Source organism: Phocoena sinus, chromosome 2 (assembly GCF_008692025.1).
Source record: "Phocoena sinus isolate mPhoSin1 chromosome 2, mPhoSin1.pri, whole genome shotgun sequence".
Classification (NCBI taxonomy): Eukaryota; Metazoa; Chordata; class Mammalia; order Artiodactyla; family Phocoenidae; genus Phocoena; species Phocoena sinus.
In genome coordinates this window covers 20,567,994-20,595,788 of record NC_045764.1, presented here as the reverse complement: position 1 = coordinate 20,595,788, position 27,795 = coordinate 20,567,994, and the positions used below count along the sequence as shown (strand labels likewise).

Here is a 27,795-nt window from a genome sequence, read left to right as displayed (position 1 = left end):
TTGTAATTTCTGTGCTTGGCTTGGATCTACTTTTAGCCACAGGTTTGGGCACTTGGTGGATATTTTCAATCAGAAAAACTCATTGATTTGAGTTTTGACTTCACAATCTATTTTCTGGGAAATTTCTTCACTTGTTATTTTCAAACCCTCCTCTAGAATTTTTCATTTCTATTATCATTTTTTATATTCATAAGCTCTATTGTTCTCTAATGTTCCCTTTATAGCATCCTATACTTGTTTTATGGACACAATATCTCTTTTTATCCCTCTGAAGACACCAGCAATAGCTCTTCCGTTTTCTTCTTGCTGTATAGTCCTGTTTCTCACAAATTGCTTTTTCTACTTGTTCTTATTTTCCATGTTATCTCCTAGCTCCTCTCCTCACTCATATTTGAAAGAAGACATGAGAAAGCTGATGGAAAGCGCTACGTGCAGACGTGGGGCTTCAAGCTCTGTCTTCACTGTAGAGTGATCTGGCTGGTTTCACTGGGCTTCCCTTGAAGTCAGGAGTTTGGGGGTATTTTCTTGGGCTGGTCAGATTCCTAGAGAAGACTCTTCTGAGTTCCTGTCAGGAGGACAAGCGTCCGGATGCCGGTGTTTTGTTCTGGGAGCCGAGCGGAGGGAAAGGCGGGGCTGCCCCAAATTCAGGACATTCACTCCCGCTGTGCTTTCCTCCGCAGGTCTGTGTCCACTCCAGCCCACCGGCCTTCTGTTTCATCCTCTCCAAACAGTAACCCACACCCTGCCCCCGTCTCGTGCAGGGGTGGGGAGCAGGTGGGGGAACTCAGGGACTCTAACTGCTTCTGCAACAGACTTTCAAGCACTTCTACTGTTTTTAGTTTCACTTCCACTTCCAGAGGTACCTGGAGCTGGCAATTATGAAGCCCACTGGGGATTCTGAGATATAAATCAGGTCCTCCTCCGGTTTTCTCAGGGTTGCTAAAATTACTAAATGTTTGTCTGAATTCTGGTCTCCAAACATTGGCAAGGGTTATCTCTTCTCCCATTTTCTTATTCCTTGCAGTTTTTGTCTTTCTAAAAAACCCTCTCTGCTGTCAATTAAGCAGCATTTCAGGGGGAAAAGAACAAAATGAGTATGTTTAACCAGGTGGGAGATTAAAATTTATATTAAGTTATACGTAACCAGACTTAATTGTAATTAAACATCTATATACATGTGTTATATTGACCTATTTACCATGTACTGGAAATATATATTTCTGTTAAAACCTATTCTAGTAAATATATATAACTGTTAATTCCTGACTTAAGCTAAAAGTGGAAAAAACAAGGCTTCCTGGAATATATGTTTGTATGTTAAATGTTTTGTGAGTATGTGGGTTTTGTGTCTTGAGGTAGGAGCTCAGAGAAGGGCAGCTTCTGCAGCTTTTAAAAACATGAGCACTTCCACAGTGTTTTAAAACACTTCAGAGTTCTGAAGACCAAGGAAGATATTTATACTATTGCACTAGAGAACCGTACAACCACTAAAATAGTATTGTATGCTATTTCTGATAAAAGTTGGTCCAAGAGACATTACAAAAATTTAGCTTTAAAAATAATAATCTTTACATATTTGTTCTTTAAATATCTTTTAAAAAAAATAAGGTAGTCGGCAAGCAAAGAGGTTTCAATTATTGTTCTGCAGGCCCCCTGGTAAAAGATGAGGTATCAAAACACAGAAAGAAAATGTTTGACAAGACATGATAAAATATGCTTTAAAATAAAATTTAGCTGAAAGGGAGAAAAACACCCAAAGACATCTATAATGTCAATTACTCTAGAAAACTTTTCCTGAAGATGGCGGTGTGGGAAGACGCAGAGTTAGCACCTCCCCACTAAGCCACCTGCCGGCCGCTGGTGGGGGTGCTGACACCCAAGGAGACGGGAGGAACCCCAAAGTGAACCAGTAGGACGTAGGGGGACTGAGTCGGGAGGAGAAGTGGAGGCCAGACAGGATCGGCGCCCCCGAGGCCGGGGAGATCAGGAGAGGCAGGCGGGAGGGACTCTCCAGGAAGAGCGGGAGGGGAGAGAAGCGGAGGGCAATCGCCTGGCCCACACGGGCCGGGGAGCCTGCTGAGCTCCCAAGCCGGTATCCCCCATTCCAAAGCCCCCTCCAGGCCGCGTGGGTGCTGGGGGTATAGGAGGGAGGCCGGGGAGATCAGGAGAGGCAGGCGGGAGGGGCCCTCCGGGAGGAGCAGGAGAGGAGCAGAGGGCGATTGCCCCGCCCACTCAGGCACGGGGAGCCTGCTGGGCTCCCAGGTGAGGTCCCCTGCCAGCTGAGACCAGGGGCGGGGGGCACGCCTGGGCCCCTTCTGTTCTTTGAGCCTAAGCCTCACCCCTCACAGCCTTTTCCAGCCCTGTGGGTCCTGAGCATTGGCCCCGCCCACTGCCCAAACCTCACCCTTGCTTAGGCCCCGCCCTCCACAGCCAAGGCCTTCCCAACCCCCTCTTCTGTTGTTTTTTTCTTTTCCCTTCTGGTTGTTGATTTATCTATACTTTTATTTTTATATTCCTTCTAACATATCTGTTAGTTTCCTAGACTAATTTTATTTTTTTACTTTGTTATTGTTCTTTTTTTTTTTTTTTTTGCAAGGATTCTTCAGTATATACAAATCAATCAGGGTGATACACCATATTAACAAATTAAGTAATAAAAACCATGTGATCATCTCAATAGATGCAGAAAAAGCTTTTGACAAAATTCAACACCCATTTATGATAAAAACTCTCCAGAAAAAGGGCATAGAGGGAACCTACCTCAACATAATAAAGGCCATAAATGACAAACCCACAGCAAGCATCATACTCAATGGTGAAAAACTGAAAGCATTTCCACTAAGATCAGAAACAAGACAAGGATGTCCACTCTCACCACTCTTATTCAACATAGTTTTAGAAGTCCTGGACACAGTAATCAGAGAAGAAAAAGAAATAAAAGGCATAAAAATTGGAAAAGAAGAAGTAAAACTGTTACTGTTTGCTGATGACATAATACTATACACAGAAAATCCTAAAGATGCCACCAGAAAACTACTAGAACTAATCAATGAATCTGGTAAGGTTGCAGGATACAAAATTAATGCACAGAAATCTCTGGCATCCCTACACACCAACAGCGAAAAACCAGAAAGAGAAATTAAAGAAACACTCCCATTTACCACTGCAACAAAAAGAATAAAACACCTAGGAATAAACCTGCCTAAGGAGGCGAAAGACTTGTACTCAGAAAACTATAAAACACTGATGAGAGAAATCAAAGATGACAAACAGATGGAGAAATATACCATGGTCTTGGATTGGAAGAATCAATACTGTGAAAATGACTATACTACCCAAAGCAATCTACAGATTCAATGCAATCTCTATCAAACTATCAATGGCAGTCTTCACAGAATTAGAACAAAAAAGTTTACAATTCGTATGGAAACATAAAAGACCCCAAATAGACAAAGCAATCTTGAGAAAGAAAAACGGAGTTGGAGGAATCAGGCTCCCTGACTTCAAACTATACCACAAAGCTACCATAATCAAGACAGTATGGTACTGGCACAAAAACAGAAATATGGATCAATGGTACAGGACAGAATGCCCAGAGATAAACCTACGCACATATGGGCACCTAATTTACGACAAAGGAGGCAAGAGCATACAGTGGAGAAAAGACAGCCTCTTCAGTAACTGGTGCTGGGAAAACTGGATAGCTACATATAAAAGAATGAAATTAGAACACTACCTAATACCATACACAAAAATAAACTCCAAATGGATTAAAGACTTACATGTAAGACCAGACACTATAAAACTCTTAGAGGAAAACATAGGAAAAATGCTCTTTGACATAAACCACAGCAGGATCTTTTTTGACCCACCTCCTAGAGTAACGGAAATAAAAACAAAAATAAACAAATGGCACTTAATTAAACTTAAAAGCTTTTACACAGAAAAGGAAACCATAAACAAGACAAAAAGACAACCCTCAGAATGGGAGAAAATATTTGCAAATGCAACAACAAAGGATTAATCTCCAAAATATATAAACTGCTCATGAAGCTCAATATCAAAAAATGAAAAATCCAGTTAAAAAATGGGTGGAAGACCTAAATAGACATTTCACCAAGGAAGACATACAGATAGCCAAGAGGCACATGAAAAGATGCTCAACATCACTAATTATTAGAGAAATGCAAATCAAACCTACAATGAGGTATCACTTCACGCTGGTCAGAATGGCCATTATCAAAAAATCTAGAAACTATAAATGCTGGAAAGGGTGTGGTGAAAAGGCAACCCTCCTGCACTGTTCATGGGAATGTAAATTGATAAAACCACTATGGAAAACAGTATGGAGGCTCCTTAAGCTAAAAACAGAACTACCATATGACCCAGCAATCCCACTACTGGGCATATACCCTGAGAAAACAATAATTCAAAAAGAGACATGTACCACAATGTTCACTGCAGCACTATTTACAGCAGCCAAGACATGGAACCAACCTAAATGTCCACTGACAGATGAATGGATAAAGAAGATGTGGCACATATATACAATGGAATATTACTCAGCCATAAAAAGAAACAAAACTGAGTTACTTGTAGTGAGATGGATGGACCTAGAGTCTGTCATACAGAGTGAAGTAAGTCAGAATGAGAAAATTAATACCATATGCTAACGCATATATATGGAATCTAAAGAAAAAAAATGGTACTGATGAACCTGGTTGCAGGGCAGGAATAAAGAGGTGGACATAGAGAATGGACTTGAGAACACGGGTGGGAGGGCGAAGCTGGGACGAAGTGAGAGTAGCATCGACATATATACACTACCGAATGTAAAATAGCTAGCTAGTGGAAAGCAGCAGCCTAGCACAGGGAGATCAGCTCAGTGCTTTGCAATGACCTAGAGACGTGGGATAGGGAGGGTGGGAGGGAGGCTCGAGAGGGAGGGGATATGGGGGTATATGTATGCATATGGCTGATTCATTTTGTTGTACAACAGAAACTAACACAGTACTGTGAAGCAGTTATACTCCAATAAAGATCTATTAAAAAAAATTACTCTAGAGGACAAGAAAATTCAACGTAAGAAAAGACCTCATGACAGAAACAAAGCCCAGTTAAGCAGGTAAAAAATAATAGAGCAGAAAGATTATTTATGTCCTAGAATGGTTACAAGCCAATGTGCAGAATATAGGAAATCAAGCATATTTCTTACCTTAATGAAAGGAGGTGTAAGCAACTTCTAAGGTTACTCTGAGATTAGGGGGGTTAAGATCCATGAGTGTCACAATAATAAAGAATAAACATTTTACTTAAAAGAAATAGGAATGTAATGAACCTATAAACCTGAGAGCAGAAGTACAGTGGAAAGTATCTGGATGAAAAACTAGCAATTTCACTGTGGGTTTGGCCAACAAGATTACTAAGCCTTGCTAAGGCTGCAGGTGAGGTTGTTATCCACTGTCACTGGACCTCTGCCACCTGTGAGACAGAGCACTATACCCCAGAGAGACAGATAACAATGAGACACAATTAAAAGAACAGGAGAAATAGCAGATAAGAGCACTGGCTCAGGAATCAGGACAATGCCACCATTCGAGAAAAATCTTAGTATCAATAGATTAAGAAAAAGTAGTTTTATTCCCATTGAATTTCCCATTTCAGGACAGCAATTTATACTACTTTTGCAAAGAGAGAGTAAAAGAAAGTAACTGGGAAAGGAAGACTTGGTTAAATGCTAGAGGAATCTCAAGTAGTAAAAATAATGCTTACGATAGCGCTGAAAATTACAAGCTTGAAATGATTGGTGGGCAAGTCATTTCTTTTCTTGTTACTGTATACTGGATATACAGTAATTGGATAATTTTATTCTATGTAGAAAAAGCCTGAACCACAGTTCTAATATTAGCATATGTACTGGGTTGAACAGCATCCACCCCAAATTCCTGTCTTCCTAGAACCTGGGCCTATGACCTGACTTGGAAACGGTGTCTTTACAGATGTAGTCAAGTTAAGAGGAGGTCATACTAGATTAGGGTCGACCCTAAATACAATGACTAGAGTCCTTAGAAGGTGAGACAGACACACACAAGGAAAGGCCACTTGAGGACAGAGGGAGAGACTGGAGTGACGCAGCCTCAAGCCAAAGAACACCCGGGATGCCGGCAACTCCAGGATCTAGGAAGAGTCAAGGAAAGGTTCTTCCCTAAAGCCTTGGGATGGAGCATGGCCCTGCTGACACCCTGATCTCAGACTTCTATCCTCCGGAACTGCAGGAGAATAAATGTCTGTTGTTTTCAGCCACTCCGTTTGTGGGACTTTGTCATGGCAGCCCCAGGAAACCAAAACAGCATGCTAAGTAAAATTTTCTTCTTTATTAATTAAATAAATTATTTACTGAGCACCCACCCTATGAGAGGCACACTATACTAGCGGCTGGGGTTAGATTTTAAATATTTCTCTCAGATATCATTTTTCAATACTGGTTCTAAAACTATGACGTTAAAGGCAAATGTCTAATCAACCATCTAAAATAATTTGAAACTCTAAAATCCTGAGACAAAACTTATATTCTGTGCAGCGTCCAAACAACTAATTTAAAAACTCTTTACATCATAAAAAACAAGTAACTGTTTAAATTAACCAATATTTATTACATCTTTTAAAAAATTTATTTATTTAATTTATTTATTTTTGGCTGCATTGGGTCTTTGTTGCTGCGCGCGGGCTTTCTCCAGTTGCGGTGAGCGGGGGCTACTCTTTGTTGCGGTGCATGGGCTTCTCACTGCAGTGGCTTCTCTTGTTGCAGAGCACGGGCTCTAGGTGCACGGGCTTCAGTAGTTGCAGCAGGCGGGCTCAGTAGTTGTGGCTCATGGGTTCTAGAGCACAGGCTCAGTAGTTGTGGTGCACGGGCTTAGTTGCTCCGTGGCACGTGGGATCTTCTCAGACCAGGGCTCGAACCTGTGTCCGCTGTATGGGCAGGTGGATTCTTAACCACTGTGCCACCAGGGAAGCCCTATTACCTTACATCTTGATGAAATTTTGCTTATTTATACATAAATATGAAAATATCAAAAGAGCATTCCAAAGCCCCTTTTATAATTGGTGTTGGGTTTAAATGGCAAATAATTTGTCTTTATTTCAGTTATTCGGTCTTATTCTATTTATATACATTTTCTGAGGAACAGATTTCAAAGTTATTTTTATTATAATTTGTCTTTATTTCAGCTATTCTATCTTAATTTATTCTATTTATATACATTTTCTGAGATTTCAAAGTTATTTTTATTTTTAATTTTTCGTTTTTATTAGTGACATTGAACACTTTTTCCAAGGCACAAAGTTATTTTTAGATATATGTTTCTTATTCCTTTCAAAGGTTAATATAAAATTTAGGTTTAGAAAGGGTATAGCTGAGAGGACAAGGAGGTAAATTTAATGCCCTGACTAATATACAGAAAGTATTACTGATCACTGAGTGAAACGTTTAACTTTTTATAAATAAAAAATAAAACCTAGAAATACTGTAACAATCTTAGGGGAAAGAAGAAAACAGTCAATCATACACAGGCAGCCGTTGGATAAACTGAATTCTGCTGTTATTTTCCCAAAAACTCTAAAAGTGACATTGTAAATCTCTTTATTATTAATACTGCATTGCAAATGAGTAGCTACAACCAGGTGTTAGTCAATTTTCCTTACAAATATGCCCCAACATTGAATGATCGTTTCAAAATAACAGGCTGGCTCTCGGTACTCACACTATATAGGTCTCTGGTTTCTTCCTTCATTTTCGGGATCTCCAGGAGGAGGGCCCAGACTTCCCCTCTGAGCTGGAGTGGGATTCCTTTGTAAATTCTCCTATGAAACTTATTAAAAGAAACATAAATTGAAAGTTACAAACTGACAAAGCTTAGACTAGTCCCTTAAATCAAACTAATGAATATTTGTTAGTCTTTTCTTTTCAAAGGATTCCTCATAATTGATACAATTTAACATGGCACATTTGGATCCTCTCATCTCTACTTTTCAGATCCAAACAGGGAGGCATATACACAGAAAGCATAGAATAAACAAGAAAATGTGTAAGTATGCCCAGTACATTAGTTATTTTCATACACTGCAAAGGTGTTCCTTCAGTGGCACGAGAGCACAATCAGTGCTGTTCTTTAAGTTGTGAACATCTGACTTACACACTCCCCATTGATATAACTAACTAGGTACACATTTTCTTCTTTTTCCCTCCTACATCTAAAAGGTTCCAAATAGCAAAAGGGTTCTCTTGTGTCAAAGTGCCTTCAAGGAGGGTAGAGTCTCTCTAGAACCTTCTATCTCATAACTCAATGTGACCTACAGTCTTCATTCAAGTCCACCTCCACCCCCCAAACACACACTCTCTCCCTCTTCCCTCTCCTCTTCCCGATTCTGGAGCGTTTCTTCAGGAAAACCTCTGTCCTCTTCTTAATGACATTGATCCTATCTGACCAGACAAAAATAGTGATAAATTTCCATCAAGAAGGAGCATCATCACCTTTGAGGGAAATTAGGAATAAGTCATCAGCATCATTAACACTCTGGGTCCTTGAAAGTACACTGCCATCACTCTAAGAATCTTAAGACTCACCATACCTCTCCATCTTCTTGTAATTATATCTTTTTTCTCAAGGCTAATTACGTATTCAAAATAACATATAAACCTATTATGCTCATTACAGAGTCGTGCATAAGGAAACTTTGAAACTTAAAAGTAGATGAAACTTAAAAGGAAATGTTACGGCAGAAACTTCAGGAGCGAGGTAAGAATAAGTACGTAGTTACCTTTATGATCAAAATAATATATTGAAGTAGTACGGCCAAGAAAATAAGATGCAAGTTCTAATAATTGAGATGTTGACGAGCTATGAACTAATAAGCAGAGCTTCAACTTCTACAATTATACTAGATTTTTAAAAATGAAACCTTTAGTAACTAAATTATGATGTAGCTTTAAGAAACTGTGATTTTAAATCAGTGACACTATAGAATAACTTTTCCTGTGAAACACTGAATACTGTGAAGTTGATTCAATTAGATAATTACATACATAATCTCAGTTTTGTTCTCTTGGTATAAACACAGTAAGTCTCAAATTTGAAATTCCAGCAGACAGTGACTAGAAACACTGAAGTTTTAACTTATGCGGTAGATGTAACTGGAAGAGTATGTACAGAAAGGCTTCGTATAAACTAGATTCTGCTTCTTCAACATTTCCCATGTACTAAACATTTACCACCATTAATTGCAAACAGTGTGGTTTAAAAAAAAGTGAATTTAAGATTTACTTTCCAAAGAAAGTTTATCATCTATATTCATTTCAAAATTATGATAAACTTTTTTTTTTTTTTTGGCGGTACGTGGGCCTCTCACTGTTGTGGCCTCTCCCATTGTGGAGCACAGGCTCCGGACGTGCAGGCTCAGCGTCCATGGCTCACGGGCCCAGCCGCTCCGCGGCATGTGGGATCCTCCCGGACCGGGGCACGAACCTGTGTCCCCTGCATCGGCAGGCGGACTCTCAACCACTGCGCCACCAGGGAAGCCCCTAAACTTAACTTTTTAAAGGAATATCATCCACTAAAGTAACTTCAAATTATGTCCTGAATTTCTAGAGTAAGGATGTTAAACTGAAGCAATTAATATGAATACCAGGATGTGGAATTATTGCAAATGTGAAAAAGTGAAATTTTGATAGTCAAGTAAAACATGACGGCAGGTAAACAGATAAACTTTGATGGACCTGAATGTCCATTAGATGGATGTTTTTCAATGAGTAAGATAGGAACCACATGCATTTCTTATACTGTATCACTTACAAAGGTTTTGGACAGTATTTACTGCTTTCACTCAATTCTGTATTCACCAACTGTACATAAATTACCGTTCACTGTTTATCCTAAAGTTAAATCTAGATTTAGAAAAACAAAACATTAAATTGCCATGATTCAATGAAGAAGAAATAATAGAAAGATTTCAGGTAGAAATAAAAAATTAATGGTCCTAGTGTTATTCCAGGGATAAAACGAAAAATGAGGCATGTCTAGAAAAGGCTCAAAAAGAAACTCTGATGCACTGTCATTATCATCATCAACAGTAACAGTTAAAACCAACTTTTACTGAGCATTTACTATGTACAGGAAACTATTTAAAACTGTTTACATATGTTGTCTCATTCAATGATATTAATAATTCTATGAGATATTATTACCCCAATTTTACAAATGCTGACAGTGAATCACAAAAAGATTCAGTAACTTGCCCAAAGACACACAGAAGATGTTACCAGTTAGTAATAAAAGATACTGATTTTATATTTTATGAAAAGCAAAGACCATCTTTCTAAAACCATGTGTTATGTAGTATATCTACTGTCCTGCTTAACCGGACTTACTAAAATACATGGAATGGAAAATATTAATGAAATTGAAGAGCAGAAAGCATTAAAAATAAAATTATAAAATTGTAAAATAAAATTATAATCAAAACCCAAAAGGAATATAAAAAGGGATGTATCTGGATTCAAGCTGTGCAAGGTAATGAGATGAAACGTGTTTACAAAGTAAGATACAGTAGAAAAAGAATCAAATTATGAGATCTTAAAATAAGCATTTTAAATTGTAGTTACTATTTTTCAAATACTTCTACTGTTACATGACAGACTGACACTGTGGTTACAGATCTTTCCTCACAAATTTTCAACTATTGTAGAAATTCTGGAAATTTTGTAAAACAAAGTAGGAATCGTATCAAAGCACAACAATTATAATAAAATCTGCTTATTCTCCAGAACAGTAGCACAGTTTTCACTTGTTGAGAATCTTTCAATTGACAAAGCAGTATCTCACACCTTCTAGGACAGCTCTGTAATGTCGGCAGGGCAGGTGCTACTCCAGTTTAAAAGGAAGGGAATCAAGGGACAAAGAAGTGGCCTGCCTAGGCCAAGAATTCCATCTTCCTGCTCCTGCTTCAGGATATTTCTGCCAAATCACACTGCCCCTTAGAGATCACAGCTTTATTAAAGTAGTAGAATTTATCAGTAGAAGGGGACAGCTAGTCATCCCAACTTGAAAGCGAACAACATTCGTCCATTCATTGTAAACAGAAACTGTAATGACTTTCTGCTTTGTGGCCAATGCTTACTAGGTACTATGGATACAAACTTGAAAAAGTTCTGTGGAGTTCACAGTGTAGTGGGGAAGATAATCATAGAATCATATAATTATAAACATAATCCTTTGTAATAAGGCCACATATGTTAATTCCTATCAGAGCTGAGTATCACACCCTGAGGGGCAAGTCGTGATAGAGACATCACCCCCACCAGAGGTGGGCCCGGGTGGTAATGGGAGAATGGCAGGCGCCACGCTGTCTAATCTGGGGGAGTGCTTTCAGGGGGCAGCTGGCCCTTACGGAACAGACACGAGATTCTAAGGGGAACCAGAAACAGTTTAGGGATAAAGGTGTTGGGGGCAGGGGCAGTGAATCTGCTGTGGTGGTCACTTCTTTATTGGCCCAACACCGGGGCTCTCATCCCGAGACTATACCAGAGATACTATAATGGAGGAAGGGGGGGTGAGTTCTGCGGGAGAGAGTAAGGAAAGATTTCCTTTAGAGAGGATGACAACAAACTCAACATAAAGGATATGCAGGAATTTTCCAGGAAGGAGAAATGAGGGTGGGGACGAGGGTAAAGACAGTGATAAATCAAACAGTAACAGCAACGTTAGTAACACCAGTTACACTAACATTTTATGATTATTTATTAGGAGCCGAGATACGTTTCTAGATCAAAGTATTCCTCGTAGTATTTTTACATTCCTAAAGAGGTAGGTACAGTGCTTATCATGTCCATTTTACAGATGAGAAAATCAGGTGTAGAAAGGTTTAGTAATAAGCTCAAAGTCACACAACTAATACACTGTGGAAGAAGAACTGAAATTCAAGTAGTCAGATTTCATAGACCATAGTCTGAACAATCATGATATATAGAGAACTTTTATATGTTGGATTTTAATATTTTAATATTCCAATTTGAAAAGTACTACCTTTAAAATTCTGTTACAATTTTATTTTATGGGTATGATCTCTGTTCACTTGCCAATAAAATCAAGCGGTCTATTTCAGTCACACAGATACATTTAAAAATCCATCAACTAAAAAAAAAAAAAAATTTTTTTTTTTCCATCAGCTGACCTAATGTTTTCAACATGTCTTTCTAACCTTACTGGTTTCAAAATAGTGATAAATGTGCAGTGTGCGTCAGCATGGCTGCGAGTGAGTAAACTTTTCAGCCCAGCAAGTTTGGCTCAGTTTGGTGGGACTATCAAAACTGCAAGTGAACTCCAGGAGACAAAAGTTTACTCTCTGAGCTGCCTGTGCTCTTCATTGCCTTCATTTCCTTCAGTCGCCCCTGCTCCGTTGGTCCCTTTGTCTCTGTCTCCAAATAGGCCCACGTCTCCTGAGTCTGGATCTGAAAGCTTTAGAATCTACAAGGCCCTAATGCCTCTTACAACCACTTTCTATTTCCTTCCGGCCTTTTACTGACAAACACCGAAAGGGAGAGCTAGCAAACAGATGGTATCTGGACGTAGCATCTCTTGCTTGTCACTAATAATGGCCTTGAGAAATTTATTTCTAAACATCGTGCCTCCATTTTCACATCAGTACAAATGTTGGCTAATATGAGTCTGTTAGTTACCTGACAAACAAAGGTCCACTCAGTTATTTAACCAGAAAAAAAAATGTGTATCTGTAGTAGGAACTCTGCTGTGACAGAGCTTAGACACAATTATATAATGGCTCGTTAAATCAGAATGGCCTCTACTTAGCAGAGATAACTTCATCTCTTCATTTAATAGACTGTATTTTAAAAATACACTATGACTGTACACGGGGGGCAGTCACTGTGAAAACACAGGCAACCGTAATGGCAACTATTTTTCATTAAATCTTATATTCTAAAAATCCAAATATTCTTATCAGAGCTATATATTTTTATTTCAAGATATTTTTAGATACTTCTTTGTACCACTACTGCATAAGTAAGGAGTCTGTTGAGAGAAAACTTATACCTCCCTTTGGAAGAGAAGAAAAATATATACTGCTTTTTAACTTCAATGCAACTTAAAACTGGGTATGAACTGAGAGCAGCATTCTTTTGGAAGGTACATTCTACCTCATACCAGACTGGACCATATATATCATCAAATAATTCTAGCATTATAGCTGTGGGAAAATACTTTAAAATTATTCATGAAAGGAAGAGCTCTACTAAAATCCCTCTTGCTGGGAAGTACGTTAGCCAGAGTTGCTGTGAGCGTAACAGCCTAGTAGAATGCTCATTTTTACAGAGGCTTATATACTTTCAGACATATGTATAAAGCCACACAACCCTACAAATATTTTATTGAACTGAAGCTGAGACGAAAGTGTAGGTGCAACACATCAAAACTGATCCTGTAATTAGCGCTTGAGAGACCTTTCCACAAAGGTGTCAGGTGAAGTAGTTGTCAGTTTTAGGCCAGTCTGAGAAGCAGAATGTTAAACAAGAGCACAGGGGTCATGACCAACATCCTACTCTGAACGGATTCTTCTTGAAGCACCTTAATGAAATCAGCAACCCAGAAATGAACTTACTCCTGATAAAATAAAATAGTAAGAGTCTAATGGAATTTAAATAGGGATATTTAGGATGCTCAAAAAGAAGAGTGACGTTATTCCTGTGAGATACCCCATGACAAAAAGATTTTCATGGCTGAATAAGTGTCATGCAATTTAAGGTCCCTCTTGAAAATTTCAACCACGTTATAATATTAAAGATGATGAGGCACCCTGTAGTAAAGAAACCTGCTTACCTCGGTTCATCTTTATCCCAACTTTATTTAACCAGAGAGCCCCTTTCTCATGTAATAATAAACAACACTTACTGACTGCATATTAAGTATCAGACACTATTCTTTGTGTTTTACATGAATTAACTTATTTAATCCTCAAAACGACTCTGTGAAGGAGGTATTGTGATTACCCCCATTTTACAGACAAGTAAACTAAGGCAGAAAAAGGTTAAATACCTTCCTCCAGGTCGTACTACTAGTAATGTGGCAGAGCTAGGGACTGAACCTAGGATAGTCTACTGCTTAACCATTAGGCAACAATGCTTTTGTGTAATATCCGACCCCAAGGAACTGCTGCTCCCTGGAATTCTTGTTGGTAAAGGCTGACACACAACAATTTATATCTATGTAAAAAGGAAAAAATATATAATGCATGGAAAAGAAGTGTGAGGAAACAGACAAAAATCCTAACAGCTCAGTGTTTTGCTGTAGGATTATGGAAGATTTCTTTTTTCCCTTTAAATATTTTTTACTGCCCAACCTTCTTTCAAAAAACTGATAGCAGTAGTCAACCCTATTGAATGCTTACTATATGCGAGGTGCAATGCCAAGTGCTTTATATGCATGAAATCATTAAATCTTCATCTCTTTGAAATGGGTATTGTTATCTCCACTTTATAGATGAGGAAACTGAGGCTTAGATGTCAGCAGTTCCCAAGGCATGGGCCATGAGGTCAAGACTATTTTTGTAATGATACTAAACCATTGTTTGCCTCTTTCCCTATGTTGACTTTGGCACTGGGAGCCCAAAAGCCATGGTGGTGAAGCCCCTGGTACCTCAGCACAAACTGAGGCAGAGGAAGCACTGTGCTGGCAGTCACTGCATTCTTTCCTCACAGTTTAAAAAAGAGGTCAGTTCGCTTAGGAATGCCCTGGACGAAGCAGTAGAAACCATTAATTTCATTCAATCTCAATCCTGAATACACACACATCTTATTAAAATTCTTAGCGATGAGGTGGAACGCACACAGAGGAGAGTGTCGGCCTCAAGAAAGAGCATTTATGAATTGTATGAATCGCGATCTGAACCAACAGCTTTGGTCACGGACACCATCATTACTTGAAAGAACGACTGACCAGCCAATCGTGGTTGTTGACACTGGGTACTCAGCAGACATTTTTCTCAAAAATAAATGAAGTAAGCCACTTTAAGGAAAATACCTGGCAGTATTTTTGCCCCGATAACATCTGCCCTTTCAAGCAAAAGTTAGAATTTTGGAAAACTTACACCACTAGGAACGTCACAGCTTCCCAATATTTAAGGAAGAATAGTAGGAATTAGTAGGAATTCCTACTGATTAGATTAGTAGGAATATTAATAGATGTATGCATTTTTACAAATTGATTCAAAACAGCACAGAGTCAATGCGGGGTAAAAAGATCTGGGGCGGGGTGCGAGGGTGGTCTGCTAGAAGCTTTAGGACAAGGAGATGCTCCTGCCTCACGGAAAGCTTTCAGAGGCCAGGCCTCTCTCCTTCTGAGCAGGGAGACAGGGGGATACGAACGACGGCAATAATCCTGATCCCAAAGGGAAGCCAAGCTCAGCAGGAAGCCGACACTGAAGTAGGCAGAGAAGCAAGACGGAAAGAAACGAAATCACAGGCAACGTAACCAAGCGGCGGAATTCAATCATCCCCAAAGGCCAGCTGACCTCTGGACTGTCCGCCACATCCTCTCAATTCCTGCAACCCATCTGAACTGGCTATTCTGTGACAGCACAGAGACTCCTAATTTGAGGCATTCCACTCAATTAAATTACACTTAAAAAATTTTTAAGAATATGAACGTAATACTCTTATAATTAAAGAGGAACTTTTACTGGGAAAATCCACATTGAATTTGTATAGTTTCATAAGGAAGTAACATTTTTAATTACCTTTTCAGTGTTCTTGTATTTTTCCCATCCTTTTAACATTTTCAACCATTTAGTAGTTCTTTCAATTTCCAGGTGCTTTTGCTAAAAATAAAATTGAAATTCATTGTTACTGTTTGTTTCAGGCTTCTTTTACTTACAAATTACAAAAAAAAGTCAAGGAAAATGCTGCTGAAAAAGGACTACTAAAAAAGTCATGCTATATTGGACAGCAAATATCCTAACTTTTTTTTAAAGTTGTATAATTGATGACATTTGTGTCAACAGTGTCCCCTCGCTGACGTTAAGACACGAAGGAGATGCTCCATTGGGACAGGTAAAGAGAAAGGGATCACTTAAATTTTCTAACATTTTAATCACTGAAAACGCTGGGTACTGTACAAATTTAAGCCAAAAGGAAATTTTAAAACAGTCTGAAATATTTTTATGAAGCATCAAAAACACAACTTCAAAATTCCATTCTCTTCTTTCACATTTTACCGATTTCTGGCATCTTAATGTTTTCGGTGACAAAGGTGGTTTTGTAAAGGAGAATTGGGTATTACTGGGGGGAGATCATCATATAACTAGCACTACGTTAGTGAAAAACTGTACAAAAATAAGTAATAGTTGCTGCCCCAAGGCAAGTTCACCGTCTGCTAAGGGCACTCGACATGGAATACGCAGTGTTGTGACCTAGAGGCAGAGATGGTGACTCAAGCCCTGTGGAAGGAGCAGTCGAACCCACCCAGGGGCGTCAGAGGAGGCGAGTATAAATGAAGGACTGGAAGAGGGTTAGGGTTTTTATCAAGTGCAACATGGGAAAGAACATTCCGAGAAGCATGGACAGATGTATTTCTTCGACAATGCAGCAGTGTAGGGGGTAAAAAAGGAACCATCCGGAGCTGAGGCTGAACACACAGGCTGTGTGATTATACCTACCACATAAGGGTGTAACGAGCATACTTTTTTTTTTTTTTTTTTGGCGGTATGCGGGCCTCTCACCGCTGTGGCCTCTCCCATTGCGGAGCACAGGCTCCGGACGCGCAGGCTCAGCGGCCATGGCTCACGGGCCCAGCCGCTCCGCGGCATGTGGGATCTTCCCGGACCGGGGCACGAGCCCGTGTCCCCTGCATCGGCAGGCGGACTCTTAACCACTGCGCCACCAGGGAAGCCCAATCACCCCCATTTTACAAATACGGAAACAGAGGCACAAAGGGTCTAATCAACTTCTCCAAGTTCCCGCATCTGGTGAGTTCAAGGCCAGGCAGCGTGGCCCCAGGACCTGCGCTCCAGGCCGCCATATCCTACGCTCTTGCCTCCATCATGTCCCTGCTCTCGTTGGGGATCACAGTTCCTGGATGGAAGCAATAGCTCCTCATTGACGGTCTTCAATCCAGCCTCAAACAGGCAGATGGCATAGGCCCACCATCAATATTTTTAGATTCAAAAGAAGCATAAAATCCCAAAGAAAGTCCTGAATTTAGGAAAAGATTCTCACCAATCAGAATACTTTTATGAAATTTTATTTTTAGGCATATCCTTAAAACTCTCTAATTACTTCTTTACTCTTAAAAATTTTGATGGTTTTTTCATAACCAAAGATGATCACTTGTGAGCAAAAGATACTGTTATGATTCTCATTTCTCAAAAGATTAAGCATATTCTTCATTATATTATTAGTAATAAAATCTTACAGATGGTTCCAGAAATACGTTTAATTTTAAAACTCAGTGGGGCTCTGAAATCTAATTAATGTTTCTGCTAAATGTTACTTTACAGAAAGCCAAGCTGTGAAAAATTAAGATTGATCTAAGATGCCATTTGGTACTTTCTTGTTCTTCTGCACTTCCCCCCCCCCCACCCCCGAATTCTTCAAAGCATAATCCCTTTCTCCACCAACAGGAAAACACCAAATAATTCAAGCCCATCCAAGAGTACAATTACATACACTTTGCCAGGAAAAACCCTGCTGAGATCTAGCAGGTCTTTTGCTATCTTTCATTCTTATGACTATTAAATTGTCAATAAATCACTTTAAGAAATAGCTATTCTTTTCTTTAAAGGCACATTTTTGTATTCTAATGCTCATCATATATATAGAGAGATTATTTTAAATGCTACACATTCTCACATGCAAGGATAAAACAGACGCACACAATTTTCAGAACCATTAAGTATACATTTCTTTCCCCTACAGCAAAAAAAAAAAAAAAAAAAAAAAAAGGAAAAAAATACACTTTGGTAAAGCTCCCAGGCTGTAGGATTTTAAAATTATACATCAGTAGTTCAATCAGGTTTAAGTGTTAACTCCATAACTCTGCCCGATCAACTACACCAGACTTGCATGCACTCATGAATCTGTAATAAATGGATACAATATACTTTATCAGCAAACATGCTAGCTATATAGCTTAACAACTCCAGAATTTATTCTGAGGTAAGGAGTAACTGAAAACACATGTGACAAATGTAAACTTAAATGCTCTAGAAAAACAGGCTAAGGAACATCATCTTGCCATGGACTCAGTAACACCAAAACAGACTAGAATATAACAGCAAGTTAGAATCTCACACAGAAGTTCAGCAGATACTTCAAACTCCGCACACCCAAAACGATTTCCCTAAACATGCTGCTAATTACCCCTCCCTTTCCTACTACGAATTAAGAGCATCACCACCCACTAAGTCAATCAACCCAGGAGCTTAGGTTGTCTTCAGTCTTCCTTGTATCTTCTTTCCACACCCAACCTACACTCCGCTGGTCCCATCCACTTCTGCTTCCATCACATCCTCTGCCCTTTTTCTGTCAATCCTCATCCCTAGATGAGGGCAGTAACTCCTCACAGGTAGCCCTGGGTGGCTTCAAGCCAGCCTCCACGCTGCTATGACCTTTTAAAAGTGAGTCCCAGCTTAAAATCTTTCAATAGCTACAAATAAAGTTCAAATCTCTACACGGTTGGCCCTTCACAATATGGCCCAAACTCACCTTCTAGTTTCACTTCCTGCTACTTTTTTTTTTTTTTTTCCTGCTACTTTTATGATCTGGCCACCTTGAACTATTTGTCATTCCCAACACACAATGTATTTTCATGCCTCTCTGACCAGTGTTTGCTTTTCATCTGCCTGTGAGGCTCTTCCTCACCATCATCTGGCAAAACCCTATGCATCCTCTCAAGATCCAGTCAAATGTCAAAGGTTCAAAACCTTTTCCAAATTCCTCCATCCTCCAGGCAAAATAAACTGTTTCTTCAGCATTTCATGGCATGGACTAAGGACTCAGCTGGCCTGAGTTCTGCCCCTTCTTATCTGTTTCATTTGGGACAAGTTACATAATCTTTCTGTATCTTAGTTTCCTTATCTATAAAATGAGAATTATTATGATTATTGTTATAGCACCTAACACCACTTGTGTTCTAGTTGGTCTAAATGCCCAAATATTTATTATTATTATTATTAAAGGATGAACTCCTTGAGTACAGGAACCATATCATATACTCTTGTTTTAATTTCATCACCTAAAACTGTGACTGGTGTATAAGAAAAGTTAAATAAACATTTTTAAACATAATTTACATCAAGAGAGACAAGCAAACAATACTATGAAGCAATTATGTAATAGCATTTTGTGGTCTTGGAAGCAGAGCGGTGGGAAGGAGAATGAATATGACTAGACCGACCAAAATCCTAAGTACTTTTGATAGCAGTTCGATCACTATAATACAGAAGTAAACATAAGTACAATAGTATCTCTAATGTAGCATAATAAAGATACGGATCATTCCATCATGTTGGCAATGCTTTTCAAAGTGCTGCTAAAATGTGAAACTACTGATGTTAGGAATCTATACAAAGCTGATATTAAATAACTCTGTTGCCTTTATACACTGACATCTTACTTCTCCCAATTTTTATTGAAATATTTCAAGCCTACAGAAAAGTGGAAGACCAATACACCATATACTTATATATGCTTCACCAAAATCCTTCGATTATTAACATTTTGCCAGATTTAATCTATTTATATTAGGAGTTTTTTTTGCAGGGGGGTGGGGGGCGCTGATCTATTAGAAAATCTCAGACGTCGTGAACACTCCAAATATTTCAAGTATGTAACACCTAAAAACAAGACATATTATCCTACATAATCACAGTACAACTATAACACCCTTTCAAGAAATTTAAAATTGGTCCGTTATTTGGTAATAAACGGTCCATATACCAAACTCCCCACTTGCCCCAAAATCGTTCTTTAAAGCTGTTTTCCTTTAGGTGGGTTGGGGAGGGGAATTCAGAATACAACCCTGGAACATACACTGCCCTTTACTGGCACATCTCTTAAGTTCCTTTTGCTCTAGAACAGTCCCCTGGCCTTTGTTTGTCTTTCATGATGTTGACTTTTGAAGAGTCTAGTCCACACTATCTGGCTTTGCTAACTGTTTCCCCTAGATTTTGGTGGGACTATCACACAGGTGATTTTTGTGTCCTTCTTATGGCATCACATCCAGTGACAGATCATGCTGATTTGTACCATTATCAATGATACAACTTTTGATCCCTTGGTTAAGTGGTATTTGCCCAATTTCTCCACTAACTAATAGAGAAATTCCTTTGTGTAACTGATAAGTAATGTGGGTGGTGCACTCTGAGATAGTTTGGACATCCTGTTCCTTAACAGCTCTACTCAGTGGTCTTCTCATCCACTATAATCTCTGTCTGAGTCAATTCTGAATCTGATGGTTGTAAAATGGTATGGTGGATTTTTCTTTCCTTATGATTCTGTCTATATTATTAACTGATATTTTTCTATTAAAAAGTTTTTCCTTTCAAGTCCCTCCCCATTTTTAATATCACTAAGGTATAAAGGACTATTTTATTCAATGTGTTAAAATCCATTATTATTATCATCATTATTCTTTTTGAAGCTCAAATTGCCCCCAATTTCGCTGGACTGCCTCTTATCTGCTTGGAGATTTCCCCTCTTCAGGCAGATCCTTTAGACATGACTGATCTGGCACAATATAGTTCAGGCTCACTTTATACTTTTTTCTATCCTAGACCTAGATCACCCATTTCTTTAAAGAAACAGTGGTTCTTTTTAATGGGGAATGGTATTCCAAAACTAAGATCTGGGTACTAGATGTGCTCATCACTGAAATTTTAAAAATCATATAGGAGACCCTAGTATAAGAAAATTCTACTCCCCTGAGAATGTCAGAACAACATATATCAAAAGGAAAATGATGCAGAGGTCTTAATCTCCATCCTATATTCCCTTTGTTATCTCTCCATTACCTCCACTGATTAGGAAATGGTACGGTGTTGTACACTCTTCCCCAGGAGCTGTTTTCAGGAAAGGACTAAACTTCCATTTGAAGTTTGCAATCTGATACCTGATCGTCTTAAATTCACATCCCCTCTGAATCAGGACTGGCCCCTCCTATTGGGGTAAGGAGGGTATAACGATTAAAAATGGGACCAATATCTTCTTTGTTGAGATCACTCAACCTCTAGTGATCTGAGACTATACCTTCATCCTATACAGGACCAGTTGAATAGGAAGTATTTAACAACTGCTGCATCACCCACATAGTATGAAGCTGCCTTGCATTGGGTCCAATGCTCCCCCCACTAGTAACGTGATTTATAAGCTAGATAGTAAAGGCTACCCATATACACAATGCATGGATGGATATTAAATAGCCTTCTCTTCTAGAATAAGAAGTCTTAGAACTTTACTGAAGTTCAAATCGTCAGATGTTTTTTTGAATATTAGGATGTGTGACTGAGGATAAAGCTGACCCAAGTCACGCACAACTAGACCTCACCAGCAGAGGTCAGGAGAGGATAAGGAGTGTAAGAAGCAAAGAGTCGTGTTTTGATAGAATAATGATATTGAAAAGTCATGTATTTTGAGCAAGATTTCACACCTCATAAAATTAAAATATAATTTTTAAAGATCTGAAAAGGCTCCAATATTCTGTTAAGCCATGCAAAATACTGCACTGCAAAAAGGAGTAGCTGAATCCATGAAAATTCATAGCTTTACATATCCTTTCCTCCTTATTAAAAACATCAATAAGCTCAAAGAAACAATACAATCCATTATTAATAGTGTTCTCTGCAGAGTAAATATAATAAGTATGTGTGTTTATTTGCTTCAGTGACTGTCAGGGGGAATCCAAAGCAGGCTGCAAACACCAACACCCATCCTCTTACGAGGGACTGCCTGCCTTCCACACCCTATTTTAAACAGAGAATTACCTTATGTAAAAGGAATACACTGGCAAAGCTGGAACAAAAGCCCCGATGACCTGACTGTGCATCAGTGTACAAGTCTTCCCGAACGGCAGGCAGGAAGTACACGTTGCAAGTGGATGCTCCGTGAAGACTGATGAACACTTGTACGCTTCCACAAGGCTATCCTTTCCACTGATTTTATTCAATGCCGCATATGAATATGCAGAATTTTTTATTAGCTTCCTAGAAATGGCAGACCTTGGCCATTAGGACTAGGCAATCACTGAAGAACATATGAACTAAACTGAAACTAGAAAAATTGGGGGAAATCCTGATAAACTAAAAAGTTTAATTTATCCAGCCTCAGACTGCTCTGCATGTGTCTAAAGTTCTCATTCCACTTTAAAGAAACCAACTGGGCCACACGATATGAGTGCAGTTTATAGACAAGGGGAGGACGGAGTCTCAGTCGGCAGCCTCAGAACCCCTGCTCCCAGTAAAAGCCTGACAAGGGAATATAAAACTATGTCTTATGTTAAATTATTAAGGTGTGCGTATCATTTCATAGTGATTCCCTGTTATATTAAACTGTTTAGAGCAAACAATCCATTAATTATAACTTTAACTGCATTGGATAAGAGGTCTTTTACTGTACAGGCAAATCTCTTTTAAAAAAAATTAAAAACAAACAACCTCCCTCAAGCATGCATTCTCCAGCTAGGTTTTGTCTCATATTTCTTCTTTCCTTCACTGTCACATTTCTTGAATCATCTACGCTACTGGTTCCCACATGTCTGAATTTTCTGGACCAGGAATTCGTTTTGAAAGGGGAAGAGAGGTGGCATTGGAGAGAAAAGTCAACAGTGGGTTGCCAGATTTTTATTCTGCCAAATATGGATAAGGTACCTTCCAACTCTTCTCTCCCTCATTTCTCAAATAAAGCACACTGTCAACATTTGAAAGGACAAGCTCCGCCAACCTTTAAATTCACCTGTTTAATGACATAACACAGTCTTTATGTTCACCTGGTCGTTCACTCAGCCACCATTTATTAAGCACGTACTATGTGCCCTGCTCTAGGTTCTGGGGATACAACAGTAAACAAAGCAGATGAAACCCCCCCCCTCCTAGAGATTACATCCTAGTGAGGAAACAGACAAAATAAAGATATAAGTAAAATACTGAGTAAGTGAAACAGTGTGAGTACTAAAGAGAGAAACAAAGGACGGAGGGGGATAGTTGACATGCAGCGGGGAGGGAGTTCCCAACGTAAGATCTGAGATGCCAGGGAGGGTCTTATTCCGAAGGTGGCGTCATACAGTAAATACCTGGAGGAGATGAGGGACCGCGCCCTGTAGCTCTTGGGGGTAGGAGGAGGGGCTCCCCAGGAGAGGAGGCAGCCAGGCAAAAGCCTGAAAGAGGGAACATGGCGGGCTGGTCAGGGAACACTGAGGAGGCCGGTGGGTGAGCAAGAGATGGGAGCAGGAGAGGAGAGACTCACGGAAACCAGTCACACGGGGTTCTGAGATCATTCTAAGGACCTTCCCTTTTACTGTGGATAAGCTGGAGAGCAGGCAGGATGTTTCCATCAAGAGTGACACGCTCTCTCTTATTTTAACAGGATCATTCCGGCTCTTGTGGTGAACAGACAGCGGACACTAGCAGAAGAAAGGAATTGGAAGCCCCAGAAGAGAGGTTCCAGCAGACCAGGCAGCAGAAGGCCGAGCTGACACATGAGGTGTGGGGATGGTCAAACACAACTCAGAAGTTTTTAGACTGAAACCTGGAAGGGTGGCGCTCCCACTGGTTGAGATGGGAAACTTGTTCACAGATGGATTTGAAGAGAATAACAGAAACCCCAGTTTGGACGTTTTTAAGACATCTGAGTGTATGGAGTAAGCCAGACACTAAGTCTGGACACTGAAATGCACACACAGTCTGGGGGCTGGCGTTTAAAGCCAAGAGACTAGATGAGATGACCGAGGAGGAGATCCAGACAGGAAAGAGAAGTTCCAGGCCTGAGCCATGGGCTCAGGATAAAGTCATGAGACGAGAAGGAACAAGTGGAGGAAATGGAGAAAGAGCAGCCAGTGAGGAAAGAAGAATATGTGGAGAGTAGGGGGATCTGAAGGCCAAGAAGTGGGAACGTGTGAGAGTGAGGCTAAGCAACCAATCACACGCGCGGGTGGGTCACTGGGAACTGACTACGTGGTGTGACAGTGCAGAGATAAGAAATAAGAAACACGAAGCAAGCACATCGGCTGGGCAAGGCCAGAGAAAGAGGTACTGGAGGTTTGAGAGGGAATAGGAAGCTGCACTAGTTAAAATGGGAGCAGAAATTCACTAGGAGGAAGCGGTATGATGTCCAGGCAGCATAAACATCCAGCTGAGCTTTGTGATCATGGATGTAAAGTAAAACCAGTCATCCCTGTTGGGAGTCTTTTCCCAGTTGCACTGAGCCGCTCAGGTGCAGGTGCTGCAGAGGCACAAAGTTCAGTCCAGGAGAAGTGCGCAGGAGAGGGGAGGGGGCGGTCCCAGCCTGTGGCAGAGCTGAGCTGGGAAGAGAGGGAATGAAGACATAACAGTTGTGGGATCCAGAGGGTCCACGGATTATCCAAGTTAGGGCACTAACAGAGAGAGAATGGCCAGAACGTGGACACAAGCAAATCCCTGTGTGACCACTTCCAAGTGGTCTGGTAGAAGTTCACCAGGGGCAGAACTGGTAGAAAGCGCCGTCACTTCCTTCTCCTGCATCCCTGGGCTGCAGGGGCCCGCCTTCTCCACCAGCACCACTGCCAGGGCACGCTGCACACACCATGCCCCTGAAAGCCACTATCATTTCCCACTACTGTCTCACCTGACCTGCCTCTAGTCACTGGATGAACAGCCAGCCTCTCAGAGCAGAAACTATGCCGTATTTGATCCTGATGTTCCAGGCTATGGCCTCGATTCTAGACCCGTGCTTGATATATAGTTGCTAAGCAGTAATAGAGCTTTATTAAGAGAAAGAAATTTCTTTGCCCAAACATCAAGGTTATGACACAGAATCAGGCAGTCACAAGAGAATTTAACCGCAGGAAGTACCTATAGGGCTCTCTACACGGTATATGTAAAATGGCACTTTTTATCCAGAGTTATGCTACAGTTCTAATTTTCAGGAAATTTTTTATTTTAGAAAGATTTTATAAAATATTTTTCAAATTCCAATTCCAATTTTACCTCCATTGTCTGAAACCCAGCCTCCTTCCCCCATCAAACATAAACAAACTGAGAATAATCCCCCCGATCAATAGCCTCCCTCTCAAATCATAAATTCTACAATTCATTTTTAGGTACATAAAACAATGGAGAGGGGGAGGGAGGCTCTGAGCAACCTTAAACATTCAGTCGCTGGTTCTCATGCACACCCAGCTATGGAGTCAGCTCCCCAGCCAAGTGCAAAGAAGAAAGGGGAACCACTGAGTTACAAAAAAACTGATGAGTTTACTATACGTAAGACTTCTAAGTCTTTAAAATGCACATGTACTTATCTGACTACAGCAAACTCTTTTTGTTGTTGTCTGTGGAAAATGTGATTAAAAGCTCACGGCACAGTTATGTTCCAAAGAGCTGCTGGTCTGGACCACGGCTTTAGAGGCACCCGTGAAACTTGTACACCTTAGGGGCCCAGGCTCTCACTGCTCCCAAGCTCTGTGCTCTCACCAGGCCCGAGTCCTGAGGCATCCTCGATGGAGAACTACCCGTGCACAATGCACTCTCTGCTAACGCCTACCTCTCCTTTTTTCCAAGTACCTATCAGAAGTTCCATAAAATCTAAAATTATTTCACCATTAATTTAATTACTTTCTTACAGTAAGAAACATGAGGGTCAAATTCTAACGATGACTACAGCACTGACATATAACACGGCACTCACAATCACAAAGGTGGCAGGTTTTATTCCTCTGATGAATGTAATCCCCCGGTAACTGTAAACAAACGCAGAGCTGGACTTACCCGTTCCATAGCTGCATTATGATATGGGAGCTCCTCTTCGCTGCAGAGGAAAAACAGTGGATGTGAAATAGCTGAAACCAGAGCAAACTTTTAAAAAATTATAAACCTGTAGGTAAACATGATGTACAACCATGTATTTATCATCTCAAGAGCTACGTAAGCTTCCATTCCACCGAATTTAACATAAAACTGAGCTATTCTGTAACCACGTCCCCTGTCTTCAAATCTCTAGACACACTCTGTCCAATCCAGTCCTCTCCTGTCACAGGTGGCTGTTTAATTTTAAATGTAAATTAAAATGAAATAAAATTAAAATTTCAGTTATGAGCCTCATTAGCCGTGGTTCAGCTACCATACTGAACAGTGCAGATACAGTGAGAACACCTGCACACTGCACAAAGTTCTACTGGACAACACTGCTCTAGTCCAGGAGTCAACAACCTTTTCCTGCAAAGGTAAATATTGAATTGTAAATATTTTAGGCTTTGTGGGTCCCACAGTGTTTTTCATAATACTCAACTTTGATGTCGTACTGTGAAAGCAGATACTGACAGCATGTAAATAGAGTGTGGTTTTGTTCCCATGAAACGTTTACAAAAATAGGTGGTGAGCTGGATTTGGCCGATAGGCCATAGTTTGCCAACCTCTACCCTAGACCATCACCTCCACTTTCTGTCTTCAACTACAGCCTGTAACAAATGATTGTTCAAAAAAATTAGTATAAGGAAATAAAACTGCCTCCCATGGATTTATGAATTAAAAAGAAAACTTCAATTTTTATTCTGTAAATAAGGAAAGCTTCATTTGTCAAAACTTCAATGGGAATAATTTTTAAAAGTGTAAATATAATAAAAGATCAAATCAATTTCTCTGATACAGTAATTTTGTGATACCACCTGCAATATAAAACATTCTGAGACTCTTGAATTAATTGTCAGTAATATGAAAACCATGTACTATCTGTAAACAGTGCTATGTACTCTGAGTTGCTCTATCAGTAGTACTGATGTTTTGACAAGAACTATCCATATTCTTCCCTTAGTTTCTATTGACACCAGATAATAACACTTTTAAGAGTACAATATGTTAGTATTCAAGAGTCCAACGTTTTCAAAAGCACTCTTTTGCTGCTCTGGAGAGTCCTTAGGTGAAGCGTGAAGCTACAGCAATGAAACTGACCAAAAGGTGTAAGAGCCAAAAGAGATCTCAGAGAGATAGTCCAACCCCCTCATGTCACAGATAAGAAAACTAACATTTTCACTCAGACACCATCACTTATCCTAATACAGAGATGTACAGCACTATCTAACCCAGTGGGCTCAAACTTAGATAAGTATCCATCTTCAGATTGTGCAAGAGTATATGAAAAACAGGCTAAGAAACCAATTCTCAAGAAAAAGAATATCTAAGGATTAAATATAAGTTTTTTTTTTTGAAGTGCCTATTCACCTTTTTTTTTTTTAATAGCTTTTGTTAGGCTCCTAGTCTAACTTTCCCTGCTGATTTGTAATCCTGATTACTAGTAATGCATGAATTACCAGTGATGCATGAACGGCACCCATCCATTCTTCATTTACTGGCAGAAGAAGGCCTGTCAACACTACTGGAATGTACTTGCTAGGTGATGAGGTCAGCAAGGACATTTTGAAAGAATAAGAACATCTGGCAACCTCTGTGTGCACCAACAATGGCATTTCTGGGGTGAGTGGGCTGGGCTGCCCTGGGCAAGAACAACCTTCTGTGCAGCTGATTTGAGCAGATCCTGACCTAACACTGAACACT

At 39.8% G+C, this 27,795-nt stretch overlaps 1 protein-coding gene across 1 annotated transcript in view; it reads right to left on the bottom strand.

The window, feature by feature from the left end:
* USP6NL (USP6 N-terminal like) overlaps window positions 1-27,795 on the bottom strand; it is a 144,655-nt gene that overhangs the window by 24,857 nt on the left and 92,003 nt on the right. The window contains 3 exon segments of the mRNA XM_032623105.1: window positions 7,761-7,868; window positions 15,802-15,882; window positions 26,014-26,053. Of these exon segments, the coding sequence (XP_032478996.1) occupies window positions 7,761-7,868; window positions 15,802-15,882; window positions 26,014-26,053 (229 nt within the window).